This window comes from Neurospora tetrasperma (genome assembly GCF_000213175.1).
Source record: "Neurospora tetrasperma FGSC 2508 unplaced genomic scaffold NEUTE1scaffold_3, whole genome shotgun sequence".
Classification (NCBI taxonomy): domain Eukaryota; kingdom Fungi; phylum Ascomycota; class Sordariomycetes; order Sordariales; family Sordariaceae; genus Neurospora; species Neurospora tetrasperma.
The window spans coordinates 3633409-3643123 of NW_009799101.1; the positions used below are offsets into that span (position 1 = coordinate 3633409).

General features: G+C 53.5%; 4 protein-coding genes across 4 annotated transcripts; 3 read left to right on the forward strand and 1 right to left on the reverse strand.

The window, feature by feature from the left end:
- Positions 1-52: 52 nt before the first annotated feature.
- Positions 53-3274, forward strand: NEUTE1DRAFT_82395 (uncharacterized protein; the record flags this gene model as incomplete). The annotated part of the gene is made up of 2 exons (XM_009852903.1): positions 53-2581; positions 2646-3274. The coding sequence occupies 2 exons, from the start codon at positions 190-192 to the stop codon at positions 3008-3010; spliced, it is 2757 nt and encodes a 918-aa protein (XP_009851205.1).
- A 451-nt stretch (positions 3275-3725) lies between these two features.
- NEUTE1DRAFT_82398 (uncharacterized protein) lies at positions 3726-4875 on the forward strand (the record flags this gene model as incomplete). Its single annotated transcript, XM_009852904.1, has 1 exon — positions 3726-4875. One exon carries the CDS (start codon positions 3726-3728, stop codon positions 4779-4781), a length of 1056 nt encoding a protein of 351 aa, XP_009851206.1.
- On the reverse strand, positions 4834-7336 carry NEUTE1DRAFT_122435 (uncharacterized protein; the record flags this gene model as incomplete). Its single annotated transcript, XM_009852905.1, has 7 exons — positions 4834-5084; positions 5205-5253; positions 5327-5959; positions 6314-6453; positions 6567-6702; positions 6758-6908; positions 7177-7336. The coding sequence occupies 7 exons, from the start codon at positions 7334-7336 to the stop codon at positions 4911-4913; spliced, it is 1443 nt and encodes a 480-aa protein (XP_009851207.1).
- A 4-nt stretch (positions 7337-7340) lies between these two features.
- Positions 7341-7998, forward strand: NEUTE1DRAFT_101021 (uncharacterized protein; the record flags this gene model as incomplete). Its single annotated transcript, XM_009852906.1, has 4 exons — positions 7341-7403; positions 7521-7609; positions 7653-7773; positions 7819-7998. The coding sequence occupies 4 exons, from the start codon at positions 7341-7343 to the stop codon at positions 7996-7998; spliced, it is 453 nt and encodes a 150-aa protein (XP_009851208.1).
- Between the last annotated feature and the right edge of the window lie 1717 nt (positions 7999-9715).

The following is a 9715-nucleotide window of genomic DNA, read 5'->3' on the forward strand; positions in this document are numbered from 1 at the left end:
TTTTTTGGATTTCTCATCCGTGACGCCCTAACCTGACACTAAACAGCCCACCATCACCCTCTCTCCATTATCACACCTAACGAATCCGCTTAACCTCCGATCTCCCGCCCTCGATGCCCTTCTGATAAACGCCTCGTGCACGCATCCGCTCGGTCCTCTCTCGACACTGCGACAAGTCCCTCCACGACCATGAGCCAGGATTACTACCCGTCCAAGGGCAAGGCGCCCCAGCAACACGAGGACGGCGAACCGCGCGAATTCGATGACGGCGCCGGACACCACCCGCAGGTCCCGGGAGCCCCAACCACGCCCGCGTATATGACCGTCGGCACCGGCTCGACTTCCCAACATGCTGCTCGCCTTCAGGCCATGCTCGACAACGACTCCGGCTACGGCGGCAGCATTGCCGGTGACTCGAGAGCCCCTTCCCACTGGGACTCGGCTGTGCACCACGATAGCCCGCTACCAACTCCGACCACCGCCACTCACGACGACGATGCCAACCGCCGCTTGCAGGCCGGCGCCGTACACCAGCTATGGTATAACCAGCATCGCGTCACGCTAGGGCGCTCTATCAACACCGTCGTCGAGCTCCTCAAGAAGCTGCAGGAGATGAACGTGACATGGCCTGCGCATTATCCCTCTGTCCAGCGGGCTGTTCTCGACGAGCCAAACAACTATGGTCCACCGGGTCTGCATCGCTCTTCAACCATGGGCGCAGATTTCCCCCCGCCGCCATCGCCTCACTCACTGCGAAGATCCATGACAACAGGCGACGACCACGCCGAGCCCGAATCCAGCCGGGCTGCCGAGAGGAGGAACACCAGCTCGGAACCCCGACTAGTTTCCCCACAGATTGCCCAAGAGTTCTCTGTCCTCAAGCTGGATCTTAATCTGGGCTCTCTACACCAGGCCGATCTCGTACATTCGCTGCAGAAGGAGTCAGTGGCTTCTTTGCTCGATGGTAAAATTCGCTCCAGTATCAAACATCTTTATTCGCTGCGCGAGAGAATCGAGGATACTTCAAGCAAGGTTCTGGTCACCGGTGATCTGAATGCGGGAAAGTCTACGTTCTGCAATGCCTTGCTCCGGCGGAAGGTTCTTCCCGAAGACCAACAACCCTGCACGAGTATCTTTTGCGAGGTCCTGGACGCGAGAGAAAACGGCGGAATCGAAGAAGTCCACGCAGTTCACAGGGACGCTATCTACGATCGTCACGATGAGGCCACCTACGATGTCTATTCCCTAAAGGAGCTGGAGAGAATTGTCACCGATAACGAGACCTATCAACAATGCAAAATCTACATCCGGGATGCGCGAACTATCGACGAGTCTCTTCTGAACAACGGCGTAGTCGACATTGCGCTCATTGACGCCCCTGGTTTGAATATGGACACTACCAAGACCACGGCCATATTTGCGCGACAGGAGGAGATCGACGTTGTCGTTTTCGTTGTTTCAGCTACTAACCACTTCACACAAACGGCCACTGAGTTCATCAGGGCTGCTGCTGCTGAAAAGGCCTACCTCTTTATCGTTGTCAATGGCTTCGACACCATTAGAGATAAGGAGCGTTGCCAGAAGCTCATCCTTAACCAAGTTAGGGGCCTGAGCCCTGCGACCCACAAAGAGGCGGATGAGCTGGTACACTTCGTCTCCAGTACTGCGATTCCCATGGCTCCATCGCCTCCTGGTGGTTCCTACGGAGGTGGATCGGGCAGCGCAAGCGGTGGCGGTGGCGGTGATGATGGCGACGATGATGATCCCAAGGGCAAGGGCAAGAAGAAGGAGATGGCTCGGGACTTTTCGAATCTTGAACAGTCTTTGCGGAGATTCGTCTTGGAGAAGCGGGCTCGCTCAAAGTTGGCACCGGCCAAGACCTATCTCACCAACATTCTGAACGACGTCCACGTCCTGGCTACTGTCAACCAGGAAGTTGCTCAGTCAGAGTTCGACCGGATGAATCAGGAGCTGCAGAAGCTTGAGCCAGAACTTGAGCGGAGCAAGCAGGCCAAGCAGGAGATCAACGAGAAGGTTGACCAGACGATCGAAGAAACCTGCCAGGAGATTTACGAATCTTCGCGCAACACGATTAGCAGCTCGATCGAACACGCCGGTGATGGCAACTTCGGAATCCCCTATCCTGGTCTCTTCAGTGCGTTCGAGTATGCCGAGGAACTCAAGGAGGCCATGCTTTCGCAGATTGCTGCCTCAGTCACTCAGTGCGAGGAACACGCGAGAGCCAGGACCGTTGACGGTGTCAACATGATCAAGCAACTCGGAATCATGCATCTAGGTAACGAGTACACCGATCTGGCCTTCCGCCCGGATGTCATGTTCCGCCGCAAGAAGGATGCTCTTGCACGCCAAGTGGACATTCCCACCGAGCTGTGGGACTTTGTTGACTGGTCTACCGTGCTTCAAAAGGAGGAGAAGGCCGGCATGGCACTCACTGTTGCCGGTGTCGTTGGTACAAGTGTGCTCAGCGGCTATAGCCAGATGAACCTTGCTCTTCGTGCAGCCCAGATCCTGGGAACCGACAACGTGCGCCGCCTCATTATTCCTGGTTTGATTGCGGCCGGTAAGTCTAGATTCTCTTGAGCAGTTCCCGTCTGAACATTGCGCTAACTTTGACTCCTCTATAGCCGTGGCAGCGACATATTACGTCCTGAACCAGATTCCTCACTCTCTCCCGCACCGTCTGAAGGAGAAGATCTCCACTCAGCTCGCTGCCATCGACTACGTTCACTCGAACAGCATTCGTATCTCCGGTTCGGTGCGGAAGGTCCTTCGCTTCCCCGCCGACTCCCTTCGCGTTGGCCTTCAACGTTCTGTAGAGAAGCTTGACGGACGCCGTAACGAAACTCTGCGTGTCAAGGCCGAGAGCGACGTTGCGCTCAAGTACTTTGCCAATCTTGTCCGCGAAAGCGCTCATCAGCGTCGGGTTGTCGAAGCTGTCGATCTCGATGGCCATCCTCCTGGTCTTGCTGGTATTGGAGGTTTCCACTAGACGGCCTGGGTGGGGAGGCATTTTCCCCTTTGGTTGGCTTTTCTTTGTTATAGTCGGCGTTACTGGTGCCTGTTGTGAGAAAAACACAGATTATCATCATACCCCTTGTTTTGAGCACACACAAACAATCCACACACACACACATAGATCGCCTGTATGAGACAGGAAGGAGAGGTTAAAATTGCAAGCGTATGTATTACGAGCTTATGAGTTGACGGAGAAATGATAGGGTAGACATAGCTGATGAAGTGATTCTCCCCTCTGAGATGTAGATCCGAAGATGGTGAATTGCTTGGTTAGTGTCGCTTGTGCGGTTCTCCCTTGAACTTGTCTTGGTTATTGGTTTCTATAATGGAGCATACGTAGCTGCAAGAGGGCGGGAAAAGTTACAACGGGAGTCGTACGATAGGGAACGGATTGAATGCTATAGATACAAGGCCCGGGGTTGGTTCTCAATCCATCCTGCTTTATAATCGTACGAATACCCCGTTTTTCTTGGGTCCCGTAGCCACGCATATCCTTGATGACCTCCCGATTTCTAATATCTCATATAATTCTACGCGCTGCGCTCGTTTTGTCTCGGACCACCCAACAGCAGACACTGGCATATAACAGTCTCGGTCCCTCCTCTTTCACCTACCGTCGACCACCTCTCATCACAATCACGATAATATCCAAAACCATTCCACCCATCCGTCACCTCAATCCCTCAAAAATGGCGTCCCAACCCTCCTTCTCAACAAAAATCAAGCTAGCAGCCGCGCACTCGGCCCCCGTCTACATGTCCAAATCCGCCACCCTCGCCAAAGCCATCAACTTGATCCACGCCGCGGCGCGCGACGGCGTCTCTATGCTCGTATTCCCCGAGACCTACGTCCCCGGTTATCCTTACTTTATCGAGTGCTACCCGCCCCTCAAACAAGTCGCTGCTCTGGCCAAGTATGCCGAGGAGTCTGTTGTGGTTGATGAAGATCTGGACGGGGTAGTAGAGGCCTGCAGAACCACAGGTGTGTCGGTTGTGTTGGGGGTGTCGGAGCGGATGAAGGGTGGTTATACGTGTTTCAATTCGCAGGTTTTTGTTGCTGGTGGAAGGGGGGGCGGGATCAAGGGAACGCATAGGAAGTTGCAGCCTACGTATGTGGAGAGGATTATCTGGGCGCAGGGGGATGGGTCGACACTCAAGACTTGGAAGGGCATGCTTGGCCCTGAAGCAGATGGAAAAGAAAAGTCCTGGAACGTAGGCGGCTTGGCCTGCTGGGAACACACCATGCTCCTCGCCCGCCAGGCCTTAATCACCCAGCAGGAACATGTGCACGCGGCGGCGTGGCCGGCGCTGTCGACGATGGCCGGGTTTGAGGAGAGCGCGGACAGCCAGATTGAGGCGTTGATGAAGTGTCATGCGCTGACGGCGCAATGTTTTGTGGTGGCGGCGAGTAACTACGTGGATGAGACGTGTCTCGAGTGGATGAAGGAGAATATTGGGGAGCAAGGGTTTGTGAAGCGTGGGGGAGGCTGGTCGGCGGTTATTCATCCGTTTTGTAATGTGTTGGCGGGGCCGGTTACCGGGGAGAAGGAGGAGCTGGTTACGGCGGAGGTTGACTTGAAGGATCTGGGTATGGTCAAGATTTGGGTAGATGCTGATGGTCATTATAGTAGGCCGGAGATTCTGCCGTTTGTGTGGGATAAAGAGGCGTATTGGGAAGCGGGAAAGAAGAAGCATGAGCTGAGAGTATCTGGAGTGAAAGGGGGAGAGAAGGCTGAAAAGGCGTAAAGGGTGGAGGACCGAAAAGGCGAAGTCGAATTATATGGGCTGAGTCACGGTGAGTTGATGATAGATCATCCACAGGCTGTGTTTCTTCTTGCTATCGCGTTCCTTCCGATGCCACTTTACATGTAACCATCATGCAGACCACATCAAAGCCCTGAGCCTCTCCTTCTCTTCATCTCCTCCAAAGAGGACATCTATCCCCCTTCTCACAAGCGAGCAAATATCGGCTCTGGTAAGCCCAAAGTGTTTGGCCACGAGTGCATATTCGTTGGACAGCGGGCTGCCGAAGACGCCAACATCATCGGTCTAACTCTATGTTAACCTCAGCCCTTTCATGTAGTTGTCTTGCGGTCTTCAACCGGCCCAAAATCTTGGGACCACGAAAACAGATTCAAGACGATGGAAGGGGAAAATATCGAGACTCACACTCAAAACAACAACCGTCTCCTCAACCTTCCACCACTCTCCAAAATGACTTTTCACGCGCAAGGTCAGCAACTCAGTCACCACTTCTCCCATCCAAAACTTGGACTCTTTCAAACACTTACTGGCTCTCAAACCCCCCGCAAACCATGCCCGCATGGACATTACAGCTCAGACACAACTCCAATCCCATCCCACCCCTCCTCTTCACCTTCTCCCTGATTCTTTCGTTCAAATGAATCACATGCCCAATCCGATCCGGTTTCCAGCTCAGTAACGTCAACAACTCCTCCTCTGTTCCCGACGCCTCGGCCTCAGCAAAGTGCAGCGTTATTCCTAACCCAGGAATTGTCCGCCCGGCCTCCTCAAACACAGGAGTAAAAATGTCGATGGGCCCCTTTGCAGGGTCGCCGCAGAGGTCGATGCCTACCACCCCCCCTTGTCCGGAAAACTGGCGGCAGAGGGCGAGGACTTCGTAGGCTTCGGGGAGGGTGTTGCGCCGGTCGACGGAGAGGATGAGTTTTGTCTTCAAGGCACTAGTGGTGGTGCTTTCGAACTCGGCGATGGCGGAGAGGATGGTTGAGACGTATTGAGCTTTGGTTAAACCGGCGTGAGGCATGGCGCGCGGAGTGGTGCGCAGCTCGAGGTAGACAACGCCGTCGGAGGCGAAGTCAGAGAGGACGGAGAGGGTGGTGTAGCGGAGGGCCCAGACGTCGGAGACGAGGTGGTAGATGTAGGAGGAGAAGAGGGGAAAGAAGCTGGTGTTGTTTAGTTAGTATGTGGTGGCCTTTGTTGTGTTGCCGGATACTGGTCATGGGGGTTTATCTCGTCTGAACTTGATAATGGGTTGTCTGATCAGGGGAGGAGGTTTGGTGGACATCAACCAAGTACATCTACTTCCAAAAGCCTACTTGAAAGAAGCACAAGAAACAAGACCAAGATCAGCCCGTCCCCTCGGGTCCCGGCTGACTTTCCAATATCCATTCCTGGGAAGTCCAAACGGCACGGCCCGCTTGCGCATACCCGTCTCTTCTTGGACGCCGGAGTATGTAGAAAGGTGATCGGATGGGACGGGAAAAGGCGACAACGCAGTTCCAGTGAACGAAACTTACGTCTTCAAGTCATAATCATGTTTACCCAATGGCATCTCAATCAAGGGATCTTGAAGGTCTGTTTCGCCATTTTCCTTCTTTTTCAGCCAGACTTCATGGAGACACTGGCGACTGATGCTGCCACTAAGATGGGCATGAAGCTGTTTGGTTCAGAATGTCTTGTCAGTTGGGATCCTGAAACGTTAACACCAAGAACATCATATTTGTGTGCTAACGATGTGCTCATTGCCGGCGAGTGTTCTTGGCTGATTACCTCAATCTTGGGCAACGCCTTGTAATCCACAGCATCGACTGTCATTGCGAGTGTTCTACTAGAACTTGATTCTTGATGTTGATTTTGCTCACCGTCGGTTGGAAATGGCACCGAGGCTGGACTGTTTCGCACTCGCCTGAAGTTATCACCAAGAAAGCGCGCGGGGTATGCATGTAGTGTACGCGGGATACGCACTAGTACGGAGCCAACCGGCGTCGGAGTGTTCTCCGTACCTGTCAATTGTGCAATTCGTCCGTAGCGCCGGGACTTTTGAACGGCGCCGTGGATAAGCGGTGGGGATGCCGACCAGCGCCGCCGGTTCCTCTGCCAGGGCTTGCCATACTACGTCGGTATGTACTGCCATGCCGGCGTGCCTTGTCTCACAACGGACAATTGTTAGAGGTATCAGCCAGCTGCAATTATACCGTGGCCCGAATATCCTATACTTGCCGCATTGGCAGTCGGTATTTCCCTGAGCTGCTGAGGAATTTGTGTTTCCAGGACTTCGAGGCCCCATTCCTAGCTTGTTACAAGTCGAACAAATACCACCTTTCTCCTCTCCCCTCCTGTCTCGTGTAGGTGAACTTTTTACCGTACCTGGAATTTTGACCCGCATCCGGATGGGTCAGGGTCTTGTAGGCTGCAGTAAGCCGATCTGTATCAACGGCACCGAGCATTTGTCCTTGGAAGCAATAATGGTCTGTTTCATTCCCTGGCGGTTCCTGGATACCCCTTTCCATCTCATGGCTCTCCAGAACAGCAACGTGCATTGGGATGGCAAACTTCGGCGCTTTCATCTCAACTCGTCCGGTCGCAGGGGGAGGTGCCGGGTCCTGTGTAAGCGCCCTTTTTTTTCGAGTTCACTGGTTGCATTTTGGCGAGCTTTTAGCTTTGTCCCGATACGGTGTATTTGTTCAATCTCCCATGATTGACTGACACCTCGGCGCATCATAGCCTCAGAAAGGATGTGTGCTTTGCCAGATAGGGCAAGTTGCTCGCAATACATCATTGCACAGGCGCACGGTCCGCCACTTCACCATTTGGTACATAGGCACCCCGGGAAATCAGTGCTAGAAATGTCTCTAGTGTAATAAGCGAGCTGCAAGAGATGACAGCGCGTCGCCGTCATTGCTACCGTTGCACTCGAGCCATCCTAACTGTCGAGAACCTGAAGTGGAAGCTGGCGAAGACAGGACTGATGATCTCGGTGATTTCGTCAGTCATTCACTGATTGCCTATGACATTACACTAGACTACTCAATGCCTGGTTACGGACATGGCATTCACAAACTTTATGCCCGTGTCTTGGAAGATCCGGGTCCGTTGTTTCTATGCGCAGGTTTGGCCCCCCGCCGACATTCCTGAACTTTTGCTGTGCTCCACAGTTAAGGCCAAGAGAAGTAGTGATTCGAACCAAGGCATCTCCGGTTAATCGAAGTTGCAGATGGCTATCTCAACTCATCAAGGAGGCGTCTTTGAAAATCCCAGCAAGAAGAGACGCGATTTTCCCGTCCGATTGATTACAACCGTTGATCCGTCATCCACAAGTTGGGAGTGCTGGGTTTTGGTGGTAGGGTCCCAAGGGACCACAGGGGTTGTTCGAGCTACGTAGTATATCGTATTGTACCTACGGTCTTGTATGGTGCCGCACGATGAGATACGGTGCTTTCCTTGAGCAGCCGATTTTTGAGACGCCGTGACTTCGGATCTTGATGCTTCATATCAGGTACGTACTCATAGCCACCTCAGCGACCAACCCATGTGTACGAGTTTTGCGCGGTTGGGTCTATATCTGTGACCTCCGGATAGCTGGGCTCGTGGCAACTTGCTGCCGCTTGGCTACAGTTCTGCTTGCAAGCAAGATGTTTGCAGCGCTCGTAATATTAAAATTCGGTAGTATGCCGCCACTCGGGTTGTTGTATTCCCATGGTTGATTGTCCTGTGGATTTATACTGGCTGACACGGAGACAGACGTATCCAATATCACTGGAGCATCCGTTCCTGCATCCGGGTTCCATCATCGGCACGTCGGCCGTTAGCAAGCGGGTTGTCATCCATAGAGATCACCGATACACCTGCAATGCGGTCCCGGTCACTCTGGAGGAACGGTTTACGCCAGACCTCGTGTCCTGGATAGTGACCTTGGGCCCCGGCCATCTTATCACCGTTCATCAGTTCCCGCCAGTGGTAGACTGATGGATCGTAACTGCTAAACAAGCGAGCTGGAGTGAACGCACTCTTTTGCCGGAACTATGTCTCTGTACGGCCCGAGCTCTTTCGATGGATCTGTGTCTGTCACCCTGCATATCGAATTTCGGAATCGAAAAGGGAGAGGGCGGCGGGAGGAGTGGGAGACAGAGTGGAGGGCTTGCAAGAAAGGTGCCGGGGGCTGCTCAACCGTGGGATTTTATGCGCTATTATTTAACAAGTTCTTTGCAGTATTTTCTTTGGTGAGAGATACTGTCAAGCTGTTAGCGCACAGGAGCAGCTAACCGCAAATTGGCCCTGACTACTGAATAGCTTCAGTCCTGTTTGGGTATGGTTGGTCGCGCCATAACGCTGCAGACAAGGGGGCAGGTCCTTGTCCCTAGCGTAGACCCGGTCGGCTGGAGCCTCCTTTTCTCTTCCTGGCAGGTTGCCCCTGGTGCCTTGCGCCTTCGCCTTTGGACGGAGTGCCTGTTTAATGAGACCTTGAAATCTCTTGGACCTTGACAGCTCACATGGACTGCCAGACAGCTCACCGGATTCTCAACTGTATCAATGTCGAATTCGCTGTGTTTCCGTGAGGCAAGGGAAAATTTCAGCGTGGCCGTGGTGGTGTTGTATCGAAGTAGGTTTACTAATCAAAGCGATTTCATGATACCGTGCGAGCGTGGGTGCCTGAAATTTGTAAAGTCTGGTTGATTTCAATCGAGTTCATTGCGCGAGCGAACATTTACAAATTACGACCCCAAGTCCGTCCGGTGGAGCCAGTCCGTGCACATGCATTTGCGTGGGCCGTCTCCGCTCTCCATCGGCGCAAAGTGCAATTCGTCCGCGGGGCCTTGCTGTCCGCCCGCTTACACGTCCCAGACCAGGGCACTGCAAAGAAGCAGGGTGACCAAGTCCACAGAGAACCCACGGTCTCTTTAGCTTCCACCTCCTGGCTT